The sequence below is a fragment of the Ascaphus truei genome, chromosome 13 (genome assembly GCF_040206685.1).
Source record: "Ascaphus truei isolate aAscTru1 chromosome 13, aAscTru1.hap1, whole genome shotgun sequence".
NCBI classification, from domain to species: domain Eukaryota; kingdom Metazoa; phylum Chordata; class Amphibia; order Anura; family Ascaphidae; genus Ascaphus; species Ascaphus truei.
In genome coordinates this window covers 15,682,386-15,697,598 of record NC_134495.1, presented here as the reverse complement: position 1 = coordinate 15,697,598, position 15,213 = coordinate 15,682,386, and the positions used below count along the sequence as shown (strand labels likewise).

The 15,213-nt window shown below is 45.1% G+C and overlaps 1 protein-coding gene across 35 annotated transcripts in view; it reads right to left on the bottom strand.

The window, feature by feature from the left end:
- The window catches only part of RIMBP2 (RIMS binding protein 2), a 175,322-nt gene that overhangs the window by 51,547 nt on the left and 108,562 nt on the right, over positions 1 to 15,213 (bottom strand). For 27 of the 35 annotated variants that reach the window (XM_075568667.1, XM_075568668.1, XM_075568669.1 and 24 more), the window contains 3 exons: positions 5,362 to 5,466; positions 3,597 to 3,647; positions 1,617 to 1,637 (listed from right to left, as the gene is read on the bottom strand). In XM_075568667.1, the coding sequence (XP_075424782.1) occupies positions 1,617 to 1,637; positions 3,597 to 3,647; positions 5,362 to 5,466 (177 nt within the window). The remainder of the gene's footprint in view (positions 1 to 1,616; positions 1,638 to 3,596; positions 3,648 to 5,361; positions 5,467 to 15,213) is intronic. The other 8 variants (XM_075568689.1, XM_075568662.1, XM_075568691.1 and 5 more) reach the window with 2 other exon arrangements.

The following is a 15,213-nucleotide window of genomic DNA, read 5'->3' as shown; positions in this document are numbered from 1 at the left end:
AAAAAAATTAATACGGACAGTTTAAATAGGGTGATACCTTTTAAGATCAGATAGAACAGCGTTCAAACAACCTTTTATTATTACAGGATAATGGCTCCTTCTACAATCTACAACAAAGCACACATCTACTACTCAGCTCTTCTTAGCCCAATCCACTCTGGGGAGTGTGAGTAGGGGTAGTTACATTATAATGAGATGCCTCTCTCTTTATGGCAGTCTTTTTCTCTTATTTGCCCTCAAAAAGCCTCCACACGTTGAGTGGCGTAAATGTAAAATGCTGCATCAGATGTCAGAGTCTGCGCTTACGTACGCCACAACAATGAGAGCAGTGCATTAAAATAGGGGTGCGCAAACTGGGGGGGCGCGGTGGTTGCAGAGGCCCCACACTCTCCCCCAAGGCATTTAAATTAAATGCCAGGGGACGGCGCGAGGCCTCTGTAACTCACTTACCGGGTTCCAGAAGAATTGGTGCGACGTGTCGCCATGGCAACGTGACATCAAATGCCGCCGGCAAAAAAGGTAAGGGGGGGGAGCAGGCAGGGGGGCGCAACTCAAAGTTTGCGCTCCCCTGCGTTCAAACGCACTTTTCTCTATGTTGATACATAGATCCCTCATAGCTTAGCACCGCCTAGTAAATACTGTATGGCCCATTCAAAAGTAAATCTGGGGGTTATGACTAGCAGGGGTCAAGGTGTGATTGTGGTACGAGCATCGAGTGATCACACATTTACTTTAATGGCAATCAGAGATTTAGATCTAAAAAGAATTTCTCTGTATGTTTTTTTAAAACATTGTTCTATCCAAATATATGATCTATATAAGAGCTTAACCCAGGGGTGGGAAACTCCACTCCTCAGGGGCCACCAACAGGTCAGGTTTTCAGGATATCCCTGCTTCAGCACAGATGGCTCCATAAGTCCCTGCTTCAGCACAGAGGGCTCAATCAGTCCCTGCTTCGGCACAGGTGGCTCAATCAGTGTCTCAGTCTTCAACTGAGCCACTGATTGAGCCACCTGTGGTGAAGCAGGGATATCCTGAAAACCTGACCTGTTGGTAGCCTGGGAGGACTGGGAGTTTCCCCACCCCTGGGGTTAACCTCATCTATCCCAATGGGTCAGACGGGGAGGCTGGGCTGCGGTGACGGAAATAAAACCAGTTAATACAATAGTGGCTGCGTGGCTCGGATGAAGTAGCAGAGTAGATGGGGTTACAGTAATCCACTCGCTGCCAGAGCAAAGCAGTGATGGGAGGGAGCAGATGAATCCGACTGTAACTTGTTCATCTTCCCAAATCCCATATCCGTTTTCTGCCACCCCTAGAGCATGCTTAAGAACAGGGGTGCTCAACTCCAGTCCTCAAACACCCCCTCCCCACCCCCCCACCCCCACCCCCACCCCAACAGGTCAGGTTTTCAGGATATCCCAACTTCAGCACCGGTGGCTCAATCAGAGGCTGGGATATCCTGAAAACCTGACCTGTTGAGGAGGGGGGGCGGGTTGGGGGGGGGGGTGGGAGAGAGATTGAGGACTGGAGTTGAGCCCCCCCCCTGCTTTAGAAGAATGATTCTACAACATAGAACATGCAGGGGGTGCAAGGGAGGGGGTAATTCCAAATACCTGCATGCTGTCCAAAGTGTTCTGGGTGAAAGGCAAAGCAATAAATCCGGACAAAACACAACAACAAAAACAAAGTAAATGAAAATCAAAACAGTTTAATCCACATCTGTTCACATATAAAAAAAAAAAAGCAGCAAAAATAAAAAAACACACATTAAAAACACTTTAGTAATGCATGCACGACGCGCTGCCCTACAGCCACAGAACCACTGCGCTACACGCCACCCTAGCCATGTAACCGTATCCTGCAACACACCGCAATCTAAGAGGCTCATGTACGTTCTCACGGTGTTAACCCCTTCAGTGCTGGAGTGCAATGCGATGCACTCCTCCTCTAGCAGAGAGAGAGAGAGAGTTAAAACACGTAAACCCGTGGAGAAGTTTAAAATGCTTTGCGCATACAGAGACCGCCGCTGTCGTCGCTCTGGCTTGGATCGTTTTGCGGAGACTAGAGATTTGCTGAAGGATTCTGATGCCTTTTAATTTGAGTCCTTCACAGATAATGTTATAAGTGCATCAAGCTTTTGAAACCTCGCAGGTCTCTTCCTCGTGTGATCAATTAAGTACTCCTGTCAATCAATTAAAAAAAAAACCAGCACAACGTTCCACAAATGGACACTAAACAAATATGGCGAGTAGAACTTTGGAGTATAATGTAGAAATTCTGTTATATTATGCTACACCTATCAGTTAAGGCAGGGTTGGGCAACTCCAGTCCTCAAGGGCCACCAACAGGTCAGGTTTTCAGGATAGCCCTGCTTTAGCACTTTGGCTCAATCGAAAACTGAGCCACCTGTGCTGACGCAGGGATATCCTGAAATCCCGACCTGTTGGTGGCCCTTGAGGAACTGGAGTTGCCCGCCCCCGAGTTAAGGGGTTAAACATTATAAAGACTACAATCCTTCATTTTGGTAGATAAGGGTAGCGGAAAGCGCTGCATTTTTTGGCAGTTGTTGGAGGGGGAAAAGAACAGAGGTGATAAATAAGTGAGCTGGTATCCATCCAGCAAATAAATAATGGGCCTTATTGTGATTATTTATTAGCGTCTAAGGTTTGGGGAGGGGGGGGGGGAATAAATCATTGTTAATATATATGATAATGCTGCTGGTCTGTGAACAAAGCCAGTCCCAGGAGAGGAATGGAGCTACAAGATAACATCTTCGCTCCGAAGAGGGTCTGTGCTATGCCAATCTTTCCAGGTAAAGACATGACCAGATTACTGCTGAGCTCAAAGAGGTTAATTTACATAGCAAAGCTCCCTTGGATATATAAAGCAGCTCTCTTCTCTACATCACAAGTCTAAGTGTGGGACTAAATCACTGAGGAATCGCATGACATTTTCATTTACCCATGATTGTCTTCAGAAGAGGTCTCTGCTTTGGCATTTCCCATACAATCATTATATTATTCTGCATGTAGAAATGACGTTGTAGCTAATAATGAATGACACGTAGTGTATAGGTTGATCTTAACTGCTGCAATCCTTGATTACAAATTACCTACCTGCCATATGATATACACATTTTGTATTCTACTGTAGGTTTTCCTTAACATCCTCTGGACACACACACACACGCACACACACTATGTTATATATACACACATATGGAAGCAGGCATTACAGGACTTTAGAAAGAATGAATATAGTTTATTACAAGACGTTCAATGTTTCGGATGTCGAGGGGAGTGTTTCCCAAGACGTCTTAAAAAAGGCTCCAGTTGAGAGTCGAAGCATTGATAGTTTTGTAATAAACTATATTCATTTTTTTTTCTCACGTCCTGGCGTGCGTGCTCCCGTCGTTTCTGTATTCCAGTTCCCGGCGGTCTTCACCCTGGTGGCAAGACACTGTTTTCAGTAGAGTGCCACTATATTTATACACACATACTGTAGCTTAGATGCCCCACATGTGCAGCGAGGATTAGGGGTTATTATAAAGCTCAACCCCCGAGAATTAATAAATCTGCCCTAAGGTTCCTTACCTCTAGCAGTTGAACTGCTCCCTCATGCTCTTTCTTAGCTTCGACCTGAGCCTTTAATATATAAGGAGAAAGTTACTTTGTTGAGTTTTAAAGGGTGATACATATTGGGGGATTCACTATGACTCAACTCGGTGATAACCCACCCTGTATAGTGAGCACAAATAGCATTAACCCCTTTAGTGCTGAAGGGGTTATAAGAGTGGACAAGTTGTGCAACTCACAGTAATTCGCTATCCGTGATCATTTATTTTACATGAGTTTTTGTGTGTATATATATATATATATATATTTTTTAATACAAATCACCCAATTGATCTTGACCTTAATTAATATAATTAATAGCAGCCTCATCCTTTTAAAAAAAAAAAAAAAATTTTCTTTTACAGAATTTGAACCCGGGGAGGGGACGGGACCTCCGGAAATGAACGGCACTATTTTACCTTTTTAGTTATCAGTGTTTCTGCTCCCACATCAGGGAAAACAAAAAAGCACCCAAATTGTCTTTGGTTCTGCGGGCCATTAGGAAGCTGCCATGTCATCTTATTGGACAACACTGGCAGCCATCTTTTAATTTCCCGGAAGTATATAACATAGCATGGGGTCAGTTCCGCAGGACCCCATGATTGTGATTCTGTAAAATAAATCAAATGTTAAAAACTCAGGGGGTCTGGGTGCTGCTTTAATACACCAGTAATGGTAGTTCCCTGCTAATCGTTAATCTACCGCCTCTGCAGCACTTAAGGGGTTAAATCTGAGAACTGGTCATATTTCGTTAATAAGGACAGTCATTTTCCCCCCTGGCTCTACAGTTCAACAATCTTTTTTTTCCTACGGTATAACAATGTATCAATTCCTGGGAAGGAAACTACAAGATTAAAAATCTCTGTTCCATCCATCATGCCCCAAGCACAATAACTTCCTCCAAACAAGTCATTACTAAAAGAATGACAGAATAGCAGCTAGCAACCTCCAGTGCTCGTAGTGTAGCGGAGGGGGGCTCAACTCCAGTCCCCAAGACCACCCCCCCCCCCAACGGGTCAGGTTTTAAGGCTATCCCAACTTCAGCACAGTTGGGTCAATCAGTGGCTCAGTTGCAGCCTGAGCCACTGATTGAGCCACCTGTGCTGTTGCAGGGACTGATTGAGCCACCTGTGCTGAAGCCGAGATATCCTTAAAACCTGACCTGTTGGACAGGCTTGAGCACTGTAGTTGAGCACCCCTGGTATGGGGCAGATTTCTAGTAGCTTTATTGGTCATGGAAAAGCAGATGTATTTTTTAAATGCCTTGCTCAAAAGCATTTAATAGCCTGTCAAACCAGGGGGGGGGGGGGGCTTGGTCTTGCTCTGGATTTGAAGCTCTTTTCAAATGAATGAATACTAAAAACGAACACTTCTACCACCGCAAAACAGCTCCCCATGTCAGATCTTTTACTGCCAGTCTGTTTGCAAACTCCACATCCAACTGGCAGTAAACAAGTAATACACTCCACCCTCCATGCCTAGTTATGAATGGCTTGGAGACACGCGGTCTTGTGCTTAAGACACTGGCCTTGGAAGTGGATGACACACATTTGAGGGTCTGTGACAATGTTGACCTTGTATGATCTATGTGTAATCCGATTGTCAGCTCCTTGGGGCAGAGATCTGCAGTGCATGTTGGCTCTCCCATGTGCAGTGTTATATAGAGGTACTGCTTTGTTACCTGTGGCTATGGTGCAAGGCATGGTGTCTGCGATGACGCGCTGACCCTGATGGCATCTCTTACCTTTTGCAGGAACTCGATCTCCTGCTGCTTTGCAGTGAGGACGGCCAAGGCTTGCTCATGCTCTAATTCTAGCTGTTGCCGCCGTTCAGCGGCCTCTCGCATATGCTGTTGGGAAGGAAATGAAACAGTCACTCGGGTCACTCATCAAACATCACCATCAGCGCTGGAGAGGCCCCCAACAAACCGCATAGCAGGGCACTGGATTACTTTGCAGCTCGGAATGGGTGAACAACATCCGTGGCTGCCAGAGGCACTCCAACATGTTGAAAAGTAAATGTATCAAGGCAAAAGAGGTGCAATTCTGGAGCAAAAAGAGTGCACACAATACATCAAATTCCTCGGGCAAAGAAACATCACCGTGGGTGTACACAAGGCCGTCTTAACAGCATTATAGGCCCCCGGGCAAAGCAGTGCACTGGGCCCTGCCAACTCTCCGCTACAAGTCGTCATTTTTCTCCTTCTACCGAGTTAGCGGGAGATTTGAATGTTGAGGCGGGTGATCGGAAAATGAGTGTTAAATTCTGGTCTGTGCACAGATTAGCATGGGGCCCCTGGGCAACTGCCCAGCGTGCCCATGCGTTAAGACGGCACTGGGTGTTCATACTGTATATGACCAAACTATGGTGTCTGCTAAGTTTCTATCTTTTGTGCTGTACACCCTGTGTGGGATTTGGATTCCAATTGCAGTTCCCATACAGCTTTAGAAAGGCAATTCGGCTTGCGGTGCTATTTTTCCGGAAATTTTTAGTATTATAGTTATTATAATAATTTTAAGTATTATATCTTGGAGGGCTGGTCACAATATGTGATTTTTGTATTAGTAATGGCCAGCGGTGGAGGCGTAGGATCTGAGAATCTGTAAAAACCCCAGCGAGATGTTTTTTTGTTTTAATTAGGTTACTATTTTAAGTGAGTGTAAGTTCTATTTTTCTTTTTGACATTAATCTTTTTGCATTCAATCATTTCTTCTGATTTACAGTTTGCATCTGATCTACTCTGTGAATTCTTTGTCAAAGCAGGTTTAAATGTTATTCTCTGAAGACATCTGTAAGGGTTTTTGTGTGGGTCCGATTACACCTTTTACTGAATGAACATGGAATTCTTCATGAGTACCGTCACCGGAGTTACTACCTTCTACTGAAGGCCAACCCGGACAAAATGTAAAAAAAAAAAGATGTCTCCCTTATCTACAGCGGTGGCGCCTCACGGCATCCTCCTGCATCGCCCCCTACAACTCCCATGAACATGGCTGCGCGACATCAAATGACGCCGCGTTGCCATAACAATGGGACGCAACGTGGTGTCATGACATTACGTGGCATGACGTCATGTAGCGTCCCGTTGTCGTGGCAACGGGCATCACGTGACACTGTGAAATCGCGTCGCGTCGGCAGCCATGCTCACTGGAGTTGCAGGAGGGAGAAGTAGGAAAATGCCGGAGACGCCGCCGCACCACGCCGCCACCCGGAGATTAACAGGCTAAACCCGTAGCCCGGAGGTAAGTGCCCAAAACCTGTAGTCTCCGGGTCAAACCCGGAGTGGTGGCAACCCTGAGTCCGTCATCGATTCATTTCCGACTTTCACTGTTGAAGAAGGGACTTGCGTGGCGTGGACTCTCTCAGTACCGCTCCATTAAAAACTCGTAAACGCTGTTTCTATTGCGCTCAAAACAAGGATGGACCCTGGAGCTTTTTATTTGCTACATAATTATATCACATGTGCTCTGGGTCAAAACATTGGTACTTATTTATGGTACTGGAGTAAAAAGTAACTCGCACAAACAAGACATCTTTTACCAGAGGCTATTGTACTGCACATCAGTTCGCTCGTACAAAGTCTGAATATGGGAGGAAGACGATCGCAGAACATCAAGAGTGATTTAGGAACGGTTGGTTAATTCGCATGCAATAGGATGGGTGGCCAACTCCAGTCCTCAAGGGCCACCAACAGGTCAGGTTTACTTGATATTCTTGCTTCAGCCCAGGACTGAGCCACTGATTGAGCCACCTGTGCTGAAGCAGGGATAGCCTGAAAACCTGACCTGTTGGTGGACCTTGAGGACTAGAGTCGGCCACCCCTGCAGTAGAAGAGTGACATCTCAAATGTGCTGGTTGAAGATAACGCCGTATGCTCTATACACTTTATTTCACACGAGTATATGTTCGGTAACAAGTACACTGCAGGTTTATCCCAATGCGCAACGCGGATTTAACAGCCGCAATGTCAACATTACACGCATTGTTTTAATAACCCCATGAAGAATATTCACAATGAGGCTTCCACCAGCCGGCTTTATGCGTGCACGCTGCTTCCAAACACATGGCTCTGAAAAGAAGATGTTTCCTATTCCACGGCTGTATTGATAATTATTGGCCTAGCACAGTGAAGACAGACTGAAACACACCTTTCTCTGTGAGCCATGGAAAAGTAGAGAGGACGACACAGGAAAGCTGAGCCACAGTTTAAACAGCCGCTGATTAGAGACATCCGTGATGTGCTTAATAACCAGCTGACACGTGATATTGGTGACAGGCATTGATTAACGACACTTAAAAAACGTTGAAAAGGCGCAGATTTCATGCATGACAAACGTCCTTCCTGTCTGTGCATCAGACATCTGTTGCTTGATGTTCCACAGAATAAATGTCACCGGGTTTGACCCCTTTGTTGCCGAATTGCTCAGTCACTCAGACCGCGTTAGCGCTCGAGTTATAGGAGAGAGGTTGGCTTCCACTTTGTGGCCAGTAAAGGTGCAGTTCTGCCAAGTACCACTAATAAACTCAAATAATAAACGGATATTATTCTTACGGGGCTGTGTTTTCCAACCTCATTTTGGAAAAAGTTTATAGACGAATTATACTCAAAAACAACGGCAGGAAAAGCGTCATTAACTTTTTCTTCTTTACAGTGAAAGTGTAACGAAGTCAGTAAAAATAAGTAGTTTAACTCTGCGTTTGCACACGTAAATGTAGTAGTAACCACTATTCTTTTTTTTTACCTGTCCTGTGTCCATAAAAAAACAGCCATACAGTACCTATTTTTTATCTGGTAGAGCTCAAAACCTTCAGCTGATTAAGGCAGCTGGCAGATGGGGTGGCTGGTCTGATAATGATCAGAATTTAAAATCACTTCTATTGCGTGTGTAAATACGTACATACGAACAAGTCTAAAAATACTCCGATTTTATAGGTGCTATGATCTTTGCATATAGCCAATTATGAAAGCTGGCCTAGCCTGAATGGGCGGCACAGCAGATGACCGGGGGGCTTAGCCTCCCCGAACCGATAATTTCCCGAGCACTCCCCCCTCCCGTATTGCCGCGCTGTTTGAACTGGCGGCGAGGGGGGAGGCGGGATGAAAGGAGGAGAGGGACTCTGGGCAGGGGAGGCCGCCCCGTCCTCTGTACACGCGCGGCTCTTGGCTGTCCGCCCCCATCCTCCATCTGGGCCGGAGGGCCAGGTGGAGCGATGGGCGGGGGGGAAGGAGGAGGAGAGGTGCCGGGACTCCTGCTCCCGTGCTCACTCCCGCGCTCACTCTTGCACTGCGCGCCCTAGCTGTCCAGCTGCGGCATGGCGGGAGGAGCCGGGCAGCAGAGGGAGGCGGGCGCGCTTATAACACTGCCAAGGGGGGAACGTGCTGAGTCACGTCCTCCCCGGAACGGGGGGCGCGCGGCCCCACCGCGGGGGGAGGCGGCCGTGGCAGGGAAAAAAGGGACAATGAACGGGTGGGGGAGCCACGTGGACCCCCCTCCCCCCGCACGCGGTGGCGCGCGGGGGGCAGCAGTAGGGGCAAAGACTAAGCTACTGATTGAGCCTTCTGTGCCGAAGCAGGGATATCCTGAAAACCTGACCTGTGCGCTTCAAAACTTCAACCCGATCTCGCAAACTGTGGATGGCTGAGGTGTTTGCAGCTCTATAGTGACTAATCATCGCGTATTTTAATAACATTTTATTATCGCAGTGTCCTTCCTGAGCAGCCGGCATGAGATGCATTTTGATTACCTCTCCAAGCCGTCACCACGGCAACCGCGCAGCGTACGCTACAAGAGATGTACCGTCAAGGAAGGACCTGCAGCTCCGAGTCTGAACTCCCAGAAACTCAATGACTTATGGATTGAGAATTAATTTCCAGCAGGAGATCAGACTCTTCTCTGTGAGAAGCAGCACTGTAACCCTTTAACTGCTGGAAGGCTTCAAATGGCAGCCCACTTACAGGACTTGTTTCAAATACATACGTGTGTGTGTGTGTGTGTGTGTGTGTGTGTATGTGTGTATGTGTGTATATATATATATATATATATATATATATATATATATATATATATATATATATATATATATATATATACACACAAAAAGATTAGGTTAATCCACATTAGAGCTACATTTCTCTTTAGTAATGCATTTCCCTTGATTACAACCTGGTCACGTCTTTCCCCGTTGTGTGATTACTCCCTTATTTGTTATAATATATATATATATATATATATATATATATATATATATATTAAATATATATATTATATATACCTGCCTAAGACATGTGAATGTGCTCACAAGTGATCTTTTTATTTGCTATATGCAATACGGTGGAGGTTTCTTGTTGCCTTTTTCACCCACCATAACTTAAAACGTGATGGTAAACCCTACAGTCTTCAAAATGCAAAGCCAGCAGTACAACCAACTTCACACTGATGATACCCATTAAGGTTGAAACATGTCCATTATACCCATTATATATATATAATGTTGCCCCCATCTTTCCCCCTCCTCCATCCTTCTCTCGGTCTCTTTCTCTCCAACATTTAGATTTCTTTCCACTTTTATTTCCCCGTGTCTCCCCCCGCCCCCCTCTCATTTTTACAATGAAAGAACCATGTATAATTTAATTCATTCACCAACTCCTATTTTCCCAACCTGGATTCCCAAGAACCATTATTAATACAATACACCTAATTACTCCCGTAGCTACTATGTCCCAGAGCCACAAAAGGGTGCTAAGCGTCAGCATCCCTTCACTCCCATACGAATGGGAGAGGATCTGGGCCAGTGTGAGTTTATAATTAGTTCACTGGTTGAAAAATAAAATAGTTTTTTATTAAACAGATGAAACAAAAGCCTGCTATTAAGATGGATTGTCAACACCAATAAACCCTTGCAGTGGCCTAGTTATGCATACTGCCCCAGAACGGATTACACATCCAGAAGGGAAAGGAAGACCTTCAACCAAGTCAAGGCTGGAAAATTCATTGCAGTGGAACTCCCCCCGCACCCTCCCCCCAATTAAAACGAAAAGCATTGCGCAGTATGACTGCAACCTCTGCACATTCAAAGAACACAAATCCAATTATTAGAATTAATGTCACCCCGCAGGCACCAAGGGACACGTTTGCGAAGCAGTGATGAGCACTGAGAGATCTTACAGCCCGTTCTTGGACTTCCGAAATGGCAATAAGCGCAATATTGGGGCTTCTCAAACCCAATTTCAATTACACTTGTGTGGGTCTATGCCGGGAAGGTTAACTCCCGTCCTCAAGGGCCACCAACAGGTCAGGTTTTAAGGAAAGCCCAGCTTCTGCGCAGGTGGCAGCTCAATCAGTCCCTGCTTCAGCACAGGTGGCTCACAGAGAAAGGTGTGTTTCAGTCTGTCTTCATTGTGCTAGGCCAATAATTATCAATACAGCCGTGGAATAGGAAACACATCTTCTTTTCAGAGCCATATTTTTGGAAGCAGCGTGCACGCATAAAGACGGCTGGTGGAAGTCACATTGTGAATCTTCTTCCTTGGGTTATTAAAACAATGTTGACATACTATTACTCTCTTTAGCAGGTGATATTGAAACTAACCCAGGCCCTCCCATTTCAGCTCTGTCCCATGCCCCTGAGAATTCCACCTTTAAATTCCAAAAAGGCCTATCTGTCGCCCATATAAACATCCGGAGCCTGCTGCCCAAACTGGATGAAATAAGGGCATGATGCCTTATGCATAAACCCAAAGCCATCGTTCTTACAGAAACATGGCTATCCCCTAAAACCCCTGATGCAAATATTGCCATTCAGGGATACTCCATTTTTAGGAGAGATAGGTCAAAGAGAGGAGGAGGGGTGTTATTTTATATCGCAGACACCTTACAATTTACACTGTTAAATTGCCCACCAAGTCCACCCTCTTTTGAAACTCTAGTTGGCAAAATCTGCCTCCCCTTTTCTAAGCCCATCTTGCTTGCTGGCATCTACCGCCCCCCTAAAGCCCCTCTACAATCCTTGACTGATATCACCCAATTTCTTGGCTCCATTTCCTCTCTCAATGAGAAGAGTGAGCTGCTAGTTCTAGGGGATTTCAACTTCCATTGGCTTGACCCTAAAAACCACAAAATCCAGATACAACTCAAGTCACTTAACCTATCACAACTCATTTCCCAACCCACACGGATAACCCTGAAATCGCATAACCATTCCTTGCTAGACTGGATTCTCTCCTCAAACCCCAGCAGAATCCAATCCTCTGGCATCCTTCCTGATATTTTCAGTGACCATGCAATAGTGTACTGTGTAAGGAAAATTAAACCGCCCCATTCAAGCCCTAAAGTTCTCCTCACTAGAACATTTAAAAACTTTAACCCACAACAGTTTCTGGATAACCTTACCAACTGCCCATGGCACAGAATCGATTTAATTCCCGACCCCGATTCTGCGCTCAACTATTTCCAATCCGAGTTCTTAAAACTCTGCGATACCCATGCTCCACTACGCAAAATAAGAGTACGGGGGGCCCACCTTCCATGGGTTACACCTGACCTTATAGCACTCTACCAGTTCAGGGATGCCTTGTGGAAAAGCTACAAAGTAACTGGCACTACCAAGGATCTCAATCACTACAGATGCATGCGGAACATGTGCACAAGGCAAACAAGGCATGCAAAAGCACAATATTACTCTGACAATCTCCACCAAAATACATCAAACCCAGCTAACTTCTGGAAGGTTATCAACAATATATTCCAGCCTCCTAACCCTCAACAACCAAGTAATATCACTAAGGGGGATATTACTCTGACAAACCCCACTGACATTGCAAATGCATTCAATGATTACTTTGTGGGGTGTGCCACTAACTTATTAGCGAAACGCAGCACAAACCCCAAACATGAATCTCATCCTGGGAGTATCCCTACAGTCCCACCCCCTCCCAACACTGCCCACAATTTTCAATTTAGCTCAGTATCTGAAGAGGAGATTACACAAGCGCTCCTCAAACTAAAACTAAGCAGCCAATGTGGACCCGACTTACTACAATCTAGGTTCCTACGACTTGGTGCCCCAGCCATTGCCAAACCAATTGCGTCCATAGTCAACTCTATCCTGTCTGCAGGCCATATCCCTAAGACCTGGAAAACTGCCAGAGTTGTCCCAATCTTCAAAAGTGGGGACAAAAACACTGTCTCAAACTACAGGCCAATCTCACTTCTCCCAATTCTATCCAAAGTCATGGAAAAATGTGTCCACTCCCAATTAAGCGATTTCTACACCAAGACAAATTTCCCTAGCCAATTCCAGTCTGGGTTTCGTCCCAAACACTCCACCGTAACTACCCTGCTAAACGTTTGCAATGAAATCCAGTGTGGAATGGAACGGGGACAACTCACTGGTGCAGTATTCCTAGATTTTGCAAAGGCTTTTGACACAGTTGATCATGTTATCCTGCTTAACAAACTCCAGAGCTCTGGAATAGGGAAACATGCTTTAAACTGGTTTCAGTCCTACCTATCAGGAAGATCCCAACATGTGTCCATCTCAGGCTCTAACTCCAACCCCCTGGATATCACCTGTGGTGTCCCGCAAGGCTCTGTTCTGGGGCCCCTACTCTTCTCAGTGTTCATTAATGATCTCCCACAGCTTGTAAGGAAGCCTCAATACATATGTATGCAGATGACACAATCCTATATGCACACAGCCATAGCCTCTCTGACCTTCAACACATACTTCAGTCTTACTTTTTGAGACTCGAAAACTGGATTTCCCAAAACAAACTGTTTTTAAACACTGACAAGACTGTAACAATGGTATTTGGGACCAAGACTAAATTTGTAAAGCTTCCAGTGACTGAGCTCCTGATTAGAACCAACGCTAACACCACCCTAACACCTGTCAGTAGTTTTAAATACCTGGGCTTATGGTTTGACTCCCACTTAACATTCGGGATGCACATTGATACCCTGACAACCAAGACCTATGCCAAACTAGGGGTACTTTACAGGAACAAATCCTCCCTAAGTCTCCTGGTCAGAAAGCGTATTGCACAGCAGATGCTAATGCCAATTATTGACTATGGAGACATAGTATATGGCTCGGCTCCTCAAACCCACCTTAGCAAACTTGACACCCTCTACAATTCAATTTGTCGTTTTGTTCTCCAATGCAACTACAACACACATCACTGCGAAATGCTCAAAGAACTAGATTGGTCATCACTAGAGTCTAGGCGCAAAGTTCACCTTTCCTGTCTCACCCTCAAATACTTTCTGGGCAAGCTACCTAGCTACCTGAACAAGCTCCTCACCCCTACCACATGCAGCACCTATCACCTGAGATCAGACTCCAAAAGACTATTCATGGTCCCAAGGCTCAACAAAGTATCCGGACGTTCCTCCTTCTCCTTCCATGCACCCCAAAGCTGGAACAACCTACCAGAGACTCTCATATCCACCACCAGCTTAAGTTCTTTCAAATCTAAGGCTGTCTCACACTTTAATCTGGTCTGTAACTGTTTCATACGCTCATAATATATATTTTCTTTAACTGTGCACGCAATGTCTTGTATATAATGTATACCTTGTTCATTTATGTAACTGTACTTGTAACCATGTATTATTTGTTTTACTCTGTGCCCAGGACATACTTGAAAACGAGAGGTAACTCTCAATGTATTACTTCCTGGTAAAATATTTTATAAATAAATAAATAAATTGCGGCTGTTAAATCAGCGTGCGGCGCATTGGGATAAACCTGCAGTGTACTTGTTAACGAACATATTCTCGTGTAAAATAAAGTGTATAGAGTATACGGCGTTATCTCCCGTTCCCCAGCACATTTGAGATGTTACTCTACTATTGCAGGGGCGGCCGACTCCAGCCCTCAAGGTCCACCAACAGGTCAGGTTTTCAGGATATCCCTGCTTCAGCACAGGTGGCTCAATCAGTGTCTCAGTCCTGTGCTGAAGCAGGGATATCCTTAAAACCTGACCTGATGGGTGGCCCTTGTGGACTGAAGTTGGCCACCCCTGGTCTATGCAATAACCACAGATATCTCCACCTGTGCCCCAGAAATGCACTGCGCTTGGCGTGCAGATGCAAATGGGATGTACTAAATCAGAACAGAATGTTTCTGCGCAATTAAGAGCGCGTCAAAATGAACCGTCAAGTTCAAGTTAGCCCTAAAAAGACTGTAAATATCGTTAGCACAGAATGAAGTTGCTATATGTCACCCCCAAAAATGGGTTCATTATATAGGGGTAACAGCAATGTATTATTTACACAGTATGGCTATTATAAATATTATTACACTCGCTATATTTACCAACACTAATTATGCATGAGAAAATAGTTTAAATTAAAAACATTATAAAATAGAGTGTAAATTAAAAACCGAATCAAGCATTCAACGTGACTCGCTGCCTCAAAAAACATTTCCAACAAACTATGCGTGAAATACTACACGTGATGGCTGTTCATCTTACTTACACAACACAAATTTGAAAGAGAGAGAGGAGAGAGAGAGGAAAGAGAGAGAGAGAGAGAGGAAAGAGAGAGAGAGAGAGAGGAAAGAGAGAGAGAGAGAGAGGAAAGAGAGAGAG